This window comes from Abrus precatorius, unplaced genomic scaffold, assembly GCF_003935025.1.
Source record: "Abrus precatorius isolate BTA unplaced genomic scaffold, Abrus_2018 Scaffold4, whole genome shotgun sequence".
Lineage (NCBI taxonomy): Eukaryota > Viridiplantae > Streptophyta > Magnoliopsida > Fabales > Fabaceae > Abrus > Abrus precatorius.
This window is the reverse complement of record NW_020874384.1, coordinates 12482841-12496053: the sequence shown is the minus strand read 5'-3', so window position 1 is coordinate 12496053 and position 13213 is coordinate 12482841. Positions and strand designations below refer to the sequence as shown.

Genomic DNA, 13213 nt, shown 5'->3' with positions numbered 1-13213 from the left:
CTTAAATAATCATATATAAAACAATATTAAAATTATTCGACAAACTATTTTAACATTTTGTCCATAAATGATAAAGGAAAATAATCTTTTTTTATTACTTGATTTAATTTTCTATAATCAATATACTTTTTGACCTTAAAAAGTTTTAATGAGTATTATTTTCTTATTTTTATTTTTTTTAATTATTGTCATACCATCTTTTTTAAGTACTACCTAAATTGAACTTATCCAAACACTACTACAAAATAGATAAATCATACTTTCCTTGAACAATTTGATTACTTATTTTCTTATAACCTCTTTCACATGCTGAGAAACAGAATGATGTATAATACACCTGCACAAAAGAGTGGGAGATGATAACAAACATAACCTAAGTATAATAGCTAGCTAGCAAACATGATCATCTAACAATATAATTCTAGCTATACCATGCTGAGGCATCTAGTCATTGACCATTGCATATACATGAACGGTACAAATATCTATTACACCATACAAAATGTTGAATTCTTTGAAGCCACCCGAGAAAGTATTATTAATTTCCATTGTAAGTAAAGCAATTGGGTAATACCCAGATCACTTTTTCTCTAATAAGCAAAAACCAACTAGTATTGACAAGCAAGAAGCATAATGTGTACAATTCTACCCTATAATCCAAGTATTTATGCTTCATTCTTGCTCTCAGGTTTGATTCTTTTTTGTCTATTCAACTTCTGAGATGAAAACGAACCCTACAAAAACTGCCTCACATTAACTCTTCTTATATTTCACTGAACTAGTAATAGGCCTCATGTCACAAAATCGAGGCAAACTTCAAATTACCAACAAAACAACTACATAATCACAAACCACAGTATCTTTAAAGTACTTCTCTACTAGGATGGAAAGGAATTCATGTCCACCGCCAGTGATCTCAATGGCAACAGCACTAGCCAACTACTTTACAACATGATAACATTAACTAAATAATCATCAAACAACAAAGAAAAACAATTTCTTAGGTTTATTAAAATAAAATTCAAAGAAGAAATCCTTACCTTGTAGAAATCAGAGCGTAAGAAATGGATCCAACTACTGAAGAGCAATATCAAGCCCATTGTTAGCCGCTTAAGAAGTGATTGATTAGGAATCGTAGAAATGTTTATATTATTAAACAACAAACCTAACAAATGATTAGGGATTTAGAATTTGAGTGTTAGGAAAAAAAAAAAAAAGCGAGCCTAAGTATTTGATTGAAGCTAGAAGGTCTGGATTGAGATAAGCCATCTAGTCACATTAGTTGACACAGATGAGAAGAGACTAGTATCAAATTTTGTAAACCAAATCCAGTTAAAAAATAAAGTGGCCTATGTGAATGATTTTATTAAAAATATTAATTTTAAAACATAATCATACTTCCCAAAGTGCCTATAAAAGATCAATTTCACCTTTATAAAACAATGTAAAAAAAAGACAAAAAATATTTCATATTCTTTAATGCTATGTAATACTACAATTATAGTAAAAGAGAATTTTACTTGAATAATTATGAGAATTGTTTTTTGTAATTCTTCATACTATTTTGGATACATGCTTATATTCATTTATAATTATTATATATGAGACAAATAATTTTTTAAGAAAATTTTCTATTTTATTTTCAATTTATCGCACTTTTTCTCATAAATTTGGAATGATTTTGAATAAATTATTCTTCTTATTCTTGTAATTTTGTTCTGAGATGTATAATTCTTGAATTTGGAAAATATTGAATATTGTGAGCTTCAAACTTTGTACAAGATGCTTTGTTATGAGTGCTTTAGATGGAGTAGACATTCCTTGGACCAAATGATCTTTTCAAATGCTTAGTCTAAGGATGCTTCATATGATACAAATAAGTTTCAAATAAGTGTGCAGTATCTGTTCAAACGTCTGCTTAAGCATATATTCAACTTCCAATCTCGCAAACTTAAATAATCTTATTCATTATATATTTCATTGTTTGGTTCATTTACACAATCATAACTTGTAATATAGTTTTATTTATATCTGAATGTGTGGTCATCATTCAAATTTTTGGGTACCAATAGATTTCATACCTTTTTAGTTCTAACAAACCAAACTTACATCAAACACCATAATATCTTCTAAGTTAGCAAAAACCGGAAGATGAAGTGAAGTTAATGAAAATCATTGATACAAACTGGTAGACTATACTTTGATTCAAACTTTCAAACAAACATGTTAAAAGACTGAATAGAAAATTTAAATTAAACTTAGAGAACTAAATTTAATAAAAATAAATTAGAGAATTAAATCAAAATATAAAATAAACTTTGGGAAAGAAAATTAGAATTTAACCTATATTATGAAATCTGAAACGGATCAATGACTACAACTATAGTACTCATTACGGTACAACAAATGCCCTTCACCCAACTTCATGAATGAATGAATGAATGAATAATAATAATAATAATAATAATAATAATAATATTTTTAAATATTAATTATTAGTTAAATAATCATATAAAATATTAATATAATAATACTATGTAAAACATAAATAAAATATAAAATGACCAATTGAAAACTATTAAAATTCATAATAATTTACTCAAATACAGTAAAATACACACAATAAAAAAATTTAAAATTATAAATAATTATAAAAATATATCAGAAAAATATTTAAATTTTAAGCTTAAATGAAATTTTGGTTCCCAAAACATTTATAATTTTTTTTTATTTCCTATTTTTATTTTTTTTTCAATTTAGTCTCTTAAATTATTTTTCATTTTCAGTAAGTCCCTGTATTAATAATTTGTTAATTTTTCATTATTTGTTAAAATAAAATTCAAGTTGTCTGTCTTGTATAATTTTGAGTGAGATGTAACATGAACAAGATGTATCATTAATAACATTACTTTTTAATATTTCTTGAATAAAGTTTTAGTTTACAAAGTTAGGTCTTTTGAAAATTGAGATTAAAAAATATAAAAAGAATGCAAGTGTAGATATCATAGCATTTTAACTCTATGTTAAATTTCATGAATTAAATTTGATGTTACATAAATACTTATTAAAAAAAAGTAATAAAATATTAATAGAGAGATCATATAGAAAAAAAAATGATTTAATGAAATTGTTTATAAATAAAATAAAATTTAGGAGACAAAATTTCATTTATATCTAAATTTTATTATTACTAAAAATTTAAAATTAATAGCCTCAATATATCATTAAAAAAATTTAAAATGATAAATACTATTAGTCCTATCGATTTAAATACATTTTGAGAGAGAAAAAAAATTGTAGATATTGGGAAAAAAAAAAGTTCTAAAAGGTAAAACAGGATTTTTTTTAAAATATTATAATTTAAAAATAAATTACTAAAATAGAGTTTTTTAAAATATTATTCTTTTAAGTAATTTTTACCACATCACTATTAGTGTAAGTATTATAAGAGCTAATATTTATTATTTTAATAATAAAAAATAAGTTTTGGTATATAAAAGTCGACACTTATCGTCTAAAAAAAGACTGATACTTATTTTTATATTATTAAAAAAATAATAAAAATAATTTTAATGTTTCAATTATCATTTGCTGAAAATTGTTTATAAACTTTTTAGTTATGGATTTATGTCTCTCTTCAGCCCCATTTCATGCCTTTCTCAAATTCCAAAAATTATATTCTATCTTTTTTGTTACTATTTTTATCCATTAAAAAGAAAATCAATATATATCTGATGAGTCTACATCGTATATAGAGCGCTCAAGCTTTAAGCTGACACAGTTTTTTTATCCATCGGTCCAATATATATTGGCTCATCTCATGGATGGAGGACGAAGCCAATTGTGTTGTTATTATTTGAGGCCTCTACGCATTCCCTCATCGCATTCTCTTCTCCCCTCCGCATCCTCCCACACAGAAAGAAATAGCACAATACTTTGCCTAACCTATAGTATATTTGATTATCTTTTTAATAATATAAAAATAAGTATCGATCTTTATTTGAACAATACTTATTATTAACTTTTATATATTGATCCTTATTTTTTTATTATTAAAAAATATAAATATTAGCTCTTATAATGTGGACACCTATAGTAACGTGGCAAAAAAATCTTAAACAGGTAAAATATTTTGAAAATTTTTATTTTAATAATTTACTTTTAAATTTATAATATTAAAAAAAATTGGTAGAATATAAGAGTATTTTATAGTAATATTATAAAATAAAAAAAACCCAAATAGAATGGAGCTCATTTTAATTACCTAACTAGACTCAAATTTTAGACAACAATTTTGGCACCCAGAATTCGGTTCTCTAGAAATTGAATTCTGAGTTGCTCTTTTTTTTTTAATTTATTTTATGTTTTTATATAATAAAATAAATATTATAATTTAAATTATATTTATATATTTATATTTTATTAAAATAAATATTTTCTTAGTTATATATAATAAAATAAGTTTTATTATTTGAATTATGTTTATATTTTTATATTATTTAAAAATGAATAATAATAACAATAATATTAATTTTAAATGTTTATTAAAATATATTTGAAATATTTAAGAAAATAAATAATATTTTTAGAAAAAAATAAATAATTTTTTAAAAACTGATTAAAATAATTAAATAATAAGTAAATTATTTTAGATAATTTTGAAAAATTAACTAAAATATTTAAATAATAAATATATTATTTTAGGTAATAATGTTAATGTTTAGATTATTTATACTTAAAGAATAATAAATATATTTTTAAAAATTAAATAAATATATTAAATATTATTCTATTTATTTATTTATTTAAATATGTAATTTTGATTTAATATTTTTAAATATTAGTATGATAAAATGGTATTTTGAATAAAAAAATTTATTTTAATTAAATTAGTTTTTTTTAAATGACATTATTTAATATTATAATTTTTAATACCCTAAACCCTAAAACTTTACTATTATAATTTTGAATAAATTTTATTTGAGAATAAAAATTTATTTTTTAAAAGTAAATAAAATATTAAATTATAAGTTAATTATTTATAGGTGAGACAAATATTTTGAAATTAACATTTTCATATTACTAAGGTAACATTGATGAAGACAAAATGCATTAATAAAGATAATAACAAATTCATATCAACATTAATGATTAACTAGTGACAAGTTACACAACGAGGACGACGTCTGTGACATGGTGAGTTTCGTCGTTGTGGTTGTTGCTCTAAAATTTCAGGATGAACTTGTGGAAGATTTGGATCATCATAAAGGTCTAGTTGTTGGAATGCATTTAATGAATTACTAGGTTCATTAACAAAATCCAGTTGGTAAAGAGACTGCATATAAGTTTGTGTTGAAAATCGAGTTATAAAATCAACTCCAAATAAGTTTGTAAAAAAAAATTCTCTGATGTTATCGCAAACAAATGTCTTGTCTTAATTATGTTTGCTTCTAGCGTAATGTTCGGAGGAATTGATGTAGTCTCGTGATACGACAGTGTAGAAGTCGTACCGATTTCAAATGTGTTGGTGGTCTTTAATTGTTGGTCACTCCTCGTTGGATCTTGTAGTAGTGGTGGCACGGATAAGAAATAGATAGAATTGACATTGTACCATTCCATGTATTCTTGTGTGTGACACAATGGACCTTGCATTAGATGACCCGTTATTGTCAGTTCACGTCTGTTATTCTATATCTCGATCCATTGAGCATGTCTTGTAACCCAATTTTCATCATGTCTTCCTCTCATGTCAATTTTGTGGAGGTCATTCAAATTATTCGGTGGAGAAGGGACTTCTTGGAAGAGACGAAACTGTAATTTGACTCTATTTATTTGGTGTCATTCAAAAATTGCAAAACAAATGATGGCAGTACATGAAGTCCACAGTTAGACATCTCTATATGCTTCCATGGGTATTGATGTTTGCAAGTCTTGATATGGCGCCTATAAAAACTACAAAAATATTTAACTTTGTTACTTAAAATGATGTGTAAAAGATAAGAAAATAAATATGAAGAGTTACCTGATTAACTTGAATGTGATCAAACATTGATCTGTACCCCACAACATTATTGTGAGGTTTATTTTGAAAGTTTAGTACTCTACCTCTGCTCCATCTGCACATGAGAGGGTATATTGGTGGATTACTATAAATTGACGCAATATATGACATGCGATACCATGCCCAGGACATTAATAGTGATGAGCAACCACCCATTGTTTTGCTACCAACTTCTGTGGCTCTACACATTTCTCTGTACAACATAACAAAACAAGCAGAACCACAACTATATCGTATTGTTCTTCTAAGATTAGTTAATAAAACTAAATACATAAGATGTACTTTGTTGCCTGTTTTGTCAAGTATCAAAACACTTCCAATTAAACTTAGTATATAAGCCCTACAATGGGCGTGAACTTCTTTTTCAAATGTTGTTGGACCAATGACTGGTAAACCATCAACTCTTAGCCCAAGTTGAAGTGCAACATCCTCCAAGGTTATGGTACACTCCCCTATTAGAAAATGGAATGTGTGAGTTTCAGGTCTCCACCTCTCGACCAAAGCTGTTATCAATGCATGATCTACCTTAAGATGCCTTAGCTTTACTACTCTAGCAAAACCAAGTTATTCAAGTATAGGAACAATTAGAAGACTGAGTTCTGACATTAAATGACAGAAAGATGAAATCATGTTTTCAGTTTCCTGCAGTTATTAATAAATTAGTAACATTATATATAGAATATTGATTTACATATTCAGTTAATAATGGTAATGTGTAAAACTTATCGTTCTTCCAATGAAGGCAGACCTGTGTTCATTTTACTTTCAGAACAACATTTTTAGTAATGAGAGTAAAAATAAAAAGAAATGAATAACAAAGATGGATACAAGTTTGAATGAAAATATGTGACATTATATGAACATATTTATAGATAAACTTTGGTACGAGAGAGTAACCTTAGAATTTTGAGAAATCACTATCCCTTAGTCTGTGTGACTGAGAAGTCACTATCCCTTGGTCTGCGTGGGAAGTCACTATCCCTTGGTTGCAATAAGTTCTTCATTGACAAAAGTAGGAAAGTAGATACAATGATTAATGTTGGACATATATACTTAGAGGTTGCAACTAAAGCAATTCAAGATGCACAGTCAAAGATAAACATTCGTAGACTCTATCACTTTTGACAGAACAAACACTAGATTATTAAATAATATAATATTAATATCATTTTCAAAAAAGCAAAATTATATTAAATAATATAATAAGAAAAATAAAAATATTATTTATTATTTTAAATATATCAAATAAATTTTAATAAACATTTAAAATTAATATTATTAGTATTTTTATTCATTTTTAAATAATATAAAAATATAAACATAATTTAAATAAAAAAACTTATTTTATTATATATAACTAACAAAATATTTATAGATATTTATTTTAATAAAATATAAATATAATTTAAATAATAATATTTAATTTATTATATAAAAACATAAAATAATAATAGAGAACCGAATTTTGAGTGCCAAAATTATCGTCCAAAATTTGAGTCTAGTTGGATAATTAAAATGACATGAATTTTTTGTTTTTTTAATATTGCTGTAAAAATCTCTTGAACATAACACTTTTTTATTTTTTATAAACACAAATTTGAAACTTCTTAGAGACGCACCACATTGATATTTCAATAAAATTTTCGCTTTTTTTCTACGTCTCTTTTATTTGTTTTTGCTCTGCTTTTTAGGCTTTTCTTGACATTCTTCCTTTACTCGGTTTTGATTTGAGATTCTGAGCCGAAAACAAGTTTTTCTATCTCATCTTCTTTCAGTTTTATTCTTTAGTTATAAACACTGATATCTCAGTGTAACCTAACTTAAGCTTCTTTGTTGGCCTCCTTTCGCCGGTGGTTGTTGCTTGTCGCGTGAGCACAACGCGCTGCCTTGTTCCTCAGTCTCTTGATTTTGGGTTCTCTTTTCAGTGAGGCTCTGATACCCTTTTCTCTTATAAGTGAATGTCTTTGCAAATACGTTGATGTCAATGGGTCATTTTACAGCTTATCATATTTTGCAGTATTTCTTGAATCCCAAAGTTGCAAAGGACCCAATACCACACTAACAAATTGCTGTGCCTCAAATTTTTGAAAAGGTATTGCATTTTTCTTCTTTATTTAAATGTTTATTACTCCCTCCTTTCGTTTGTACAAGAATCAACGTCTCGAATAATACATTATTGTTGTTGTTATTGTTATTACAGGCACAACCGTCACGCGCAGCTCCTGTTACTATAGTTCCAGCGGTTCTGTCTCTTGTAAGTGATATTTGAAGTCAACGGAAGTGTATGATTGAAGTTGTTGTATAAATGAGTTGACGTGTATGAATGAACAAAGACAAAGCCTCCAAGTGTATGATCGTGTTCTTGTGAGAAGAAAGTGCATATATATGTAAAATTTTATGTGCGATATGGCAAACAGCAAATATGAGTATGTCAAGTGTTTTGAACTTGAGGATGAGGTCATGTTTCCCAATATAATCCTTGTTTGGATCGGTGGCTGTAACCTGCACAAACCTTACGATGTAAATGCCTTGAAACTGATGAACTCTTGTGCTGTTGCGGTTCTTGAGGAGTGTGCAGATGTAGTCCTTGCATATGGGTTTGGCAATGAGTATACTTTTGTTTTCAAGAAGACCTCTAAGTTCTATGACAGACGCGCTAGCAAAGTACTTTCCATAGTTACTTCCTTTTTCTCATCTGTCTTTGTGAGAAAGTGGGGTGAATTCTTCCAGGAAAAGGAAATGTTGTATCCTCCGTCCTTCTATGGGCGAGTCACGGCTTGTGCATCCATAGAAGCTCTTCAAGTGTATCTTTTGTGGAGGCAGAATATTTGTCATTTGAATGATCTACATGATCAATGCTTTTGGCGTCTTGTTGAAGATGGAGAGAGTGAGAGGAAAGCATGGGATGAAATCAGGGGTTTTGACAAAGTAAAGCTAAACAATCTTTTGTTTGATCGGTTCAATGTCAATTACAATACGCTGGAGCCGATATTCCGGCAGGGGTCTTGTGTTCTAAAGACAATGGTAGAGGACATTGTGAAATACACAGATAATGGAACTCCAATTAAAAGGCACAGGAGAAAGATAATCGCAGTGCATTCCAAGAAAATTGCAAGTGCAAGGTTTTGGAACGAGCATACTGTTCTTTTGAATGAGCTTGGTGGTTTTGTTGGAGAGGTTAACAATGTGAATCCAGAGTATGTGAAGTCCTTTGAATTTGATAGCAAGTTGCTGCCATCTACATGGATTGTAGTTCGAATAGATGGATGCCACTTCCACAGATTTTCGGAGATACATGAATTTGTGAAACCAAATGATGATAGAGCTCTTAACTTGATGAATTCATGTGCAGTGGCTGTCTTAGAAGAGTTTTGGCAGGATATAGTCTTCGCCTATGGGGTTAGCGATGAGTATAGTTTTATTCTTAAGAAAACCAGTAATCTTTATCAACGGAGAGCCAATAGAATAACTTCAGCTATTGTGTCTTTCTTTACATCCAGTTATGTGATGAGATGGAAAGATTTCTTCGCACAAAATGAGTTAAAGTACGCTCCTTCTTTTGATGGACGAGCAGTGTGCTACCCATCTATTGAGATTCTGCGAGACTACCTTTCATGGAGACAAGTGGATTGCCACATCAACAATCAATATAACTCTTGTTTCTGGAAGCTTGTTTCATCTGGTAAAAGCAAAAGGGAAGCACAACATAGTTTGAAGGGTTTTCAGTTGCAAAGTAAAATTGAGGAATTGGCTATTGACTACAATAAATTACCAATAATGTTCCGACAAGGATCCTCAGTTTTTTGGGACAAGTTAGACAGTGGTCTCATTCATTTGGAAAATGGAGAGTCTTCTGCAAGTTATGGAAAGGTTGTTGTAGAACATGTTGACATTATTGGATCAGCCTTTTGGTTGGAACACCCTCACATCCTTGAAGAAAAGCTGTACTTGTAGTATAGTATTGAATCAAATAATTAAAATTTCATAACTATATTTTTTGCTGCTGGAAATTTTTATTAGTTTGATTTAATATTCTGGATTTTATATTTGTATTTCCTTATTTAATTTACATGAATTCAGGAAGTACTACTCTGACGAGTTTGGTTGCTGAATTACAAGATTCAACCATGGCAACCAAATTGCACTGAACTCTAACCTGCAATTTATTATGAATAAGAATTGAACGATTCTCATCTGCACTCTTTGCTTCTTCTTGAGGACTAATCCTTTTGTTTCTGACTTTCTGAACTTGTTTTATGGCGATTCTTTGTTGAAGCTCTTGCTACACACTGGTGTTGGGATTTTGGTTCTGTTTTGGGTCGTTTTTTCGTTGTGTCTATTTGTGTGTGTATCCAATACTTCTGAGAACAATCAGTGTTAGTAATTTCCAGAAAAAATTGCAATCCGCATGATGTAGATATGCATGCTGATATTAATGGAAATGCGTTTACTATAAAATGATTTTGAGATTTAGTACACTTAGATGTTGTAATTTTTAATTATCTCAAAATTTATAATGCCAATCCTAAAACAGTTACTTTTAGGTTTTAGATATCATCAGAATACCTTACTTTAAGTTCAAAAATCTCAGCAATTATCTCTGCCTGATATTTGTAAACTGTGTTATGACCCATAGTTTTTTAGAACTTAACGCTAAGTGGCTTAGTTCCTGATGTATTGATCCAATAAGAGAAATCTCTCCTCTGCTTGATTTTGTGAGCAGTATCTTGCTTGATTTTGTGAGCAGTTGTCAAAATTTACTTAGTTGGTCACTGAACACATCAACCAGAGAATACCTGAACAATGAATAGCTTCAAAAAAGAAAGCAAATAGATGAATGGTGGGGCCAAGCAAACAAATGTTGATTAAAACATGATCATTTCATAGTTTAGCATATCACAATGTCAAATCACTACATAATTGTTTGTCACTTTGTTGTTTATTGATAAGGTTCATTTTAAAATATGAATGTGAAGAAACATATGCTGATTACTTGGCAGTTTCTTTTCTTTTTCCTAAAAGTTGATATGCCTTCTTATGAACATGGAAGGACTACAATTAATTTGTATTGCGGATTACCTGGTGTGTTAACATATAAAATTTTCATGCTTCCAATACATGGAGAAGATTTGATGGAAGGTCACGTTAGAATTAAGCGCATGCTTCTTGTCCTTCTCATCTACATTGAATATCCTTATTTTTCTTAGTTAGCAGATATTGTAATCTGTAGTGTATAGGAAATAGTGCTTGTAATTAGCGTTACAATTACTGCACTCATGGACTAATCGTGTATGAAAATCACATTAGTGGTGCGCTAACTGTAATACATAATTCCTTAACCTCTTCTTCCTTTATCAGTTAACATATGGTGTTAAAGATGCTTCCTTCCTCCTCTTTGCATTTTCTTTATCGTTTTTATTTATCATTATTGTTCTAATGGTGTTATTATTTGTTCAAATAATTATATAAAGAACAGCAGGTAAACCTTCATTGACTGACTTTGCAACATTATTATTGACTTATTACTTCCATAGAACATTTTATAAAAAAATAATTGATCTTTACATTGGTTTAAATGAACATAATTTCTTGACTTCTGGGAGATTTCTGTAATTAATTTTTCTTTAGCTAATGTTTTATTTTTCTCTTTTTTTTTTTTTTTCTGTCTTGGTTAATTTTGGAGGAATGAATATCCTCCTCATGTGCACTCTTCTTATATGTTGGATGTCATGGTAAACCTGAAATAGTTACTGTGGTTAACTCTAATTGTTACTTAGCTGCAGGTTATACTGTTTCTTGGTAATTAACTTACGTATAGGCACGGTCTTGTAGTTCTTCTCCTGATTTCTCTTTCTTTATCTTGGTCTATCGCTTGTTTTCTCTCTAATATAATTTTTCTTAATCTTTTAATTATGAAATTCCTCTTTAGCAACACTCTATACAGATAGATACATTAATGCTATACTCTGCTCTATAATTTTTGACAGTTTCTTGAGTGAAATGTTTACACCGTAGTTAAATGACCATTTTAGTGTTTGCTCAATTCTGTCATTCTAATACACAATTGAATTGTCAGGGGATAGAATGATGGATTATATGAATATGGATGAACGCTCAATAAGGATGTTTTGGTTGGTGACCGACATAATCAATGATTAATTTCTTATACAGGACAACAAACAAAATTCTTAAATATTCTTGTTACACTTAAAAAAAAATAAAATGATTCTCTAGGTTTCCTCTTAATTGGTGTCAAACACCACAAAATTCTTACTTTATGCATAACTCACTACTCAAATGCAAATCACTGGCATCAAATATTACCAAACTAAGAGGTATAACCTATCAATTATCGCCCTATTCAAGAATAAGTAGTCCCATTTTTCTGTTATAAGCATTAGTTATTCCAGTCTTCTTTTTCAAAACTTGAAGTACTAAGGTGTTTATTATGCCATTGATGTCTTATTTACCAATTTTAGAATTAAAGTAATTAATATTTTTTTTGCTATTAAGTAATTAATATTTTACATACATATAACATTGACTTTGAAACTTAATTTAAAACCTTTTCATATTATAAGTTAAAATTATTAAAATTAATAATATGAGTTCAAACTTAGACATTGAGAATAAAAACAAAAAGAAAAATAACTATAAAATAAGTTTTAATCTAAAGTTTATTATCATTTGATTTTTATTTACACAATTTCTTATTTTTAAGGCAACATTTAATGCAAGGAAGACTTTTATTTTAAACTGATTTAATTTTCACACTATTTGCAGATTGGTAAAATTAATTTTATTTATAATAGTTAATAATGAAATAATTATTAATTGGTTGTAGAAAGATTTATAGAAATATAAATTATAATTTTTTATGCTCTCTATAATATAATAATATAATAACTAATATTTATAATTAAATGTTCTTTTATATTATAGTAAAAACATATTATATCATAAATAAATATTTGGTTATGTATGATTATTGAATAATAGTTATATTTGAAGAGAGTGAAAAGTATGAAAAAGTGGATAAAATAGTAATAAAAATTGAATAAAAATTGAGATTCAATTTTGAAATCAATGATTAATTTCTTCTACAAGACAAAAGGCAGGAATCTTAAATTTTCCTGTAGTACTTCAAATTTA

At 28.0% G+C, this 13213-nt stretch overlaps 1 protein-coding gene across 1 annotated transcript; it reads left to right on the top strand.

Annotated features, from left to right (window-relative positions):
• Positions 1-7719: 7719 nt before the first annotated feature.
• Positions 7720-12262, top strand: LOC113865216 (tRNA(His) guanylyltransferase 1-like). The gene is made up of 3 exons (XM_027499625.1): positions 7720-7985; positions 8079-8153; positions 8262-12262. The coding sequence occupies exon 3, from the start codon at positions 8459-8461 to the stop codon at positions 10013-10015; it is 1557 nt and encodes a 518-aa protein (XP_027355426.1). The 5' UTR covers positions 7720-7985; positions 8079-8153; positions 8262-8458; the 3' UTR covers positions 10016-12262.
• The last annotated feature ends 951 nt before the right edge of the window (positions 12263-13213 follow it).

Bases quoted from the DNA above. Each gene is read 5' to 3' on its own strand.
- LOC113865216 (XM_027499625.1), top strand. From the start codon at position 8,459: ATGTGCGATATGGCAAACAGCAAATATGAGTATGTCAAGTGTTTTGAA.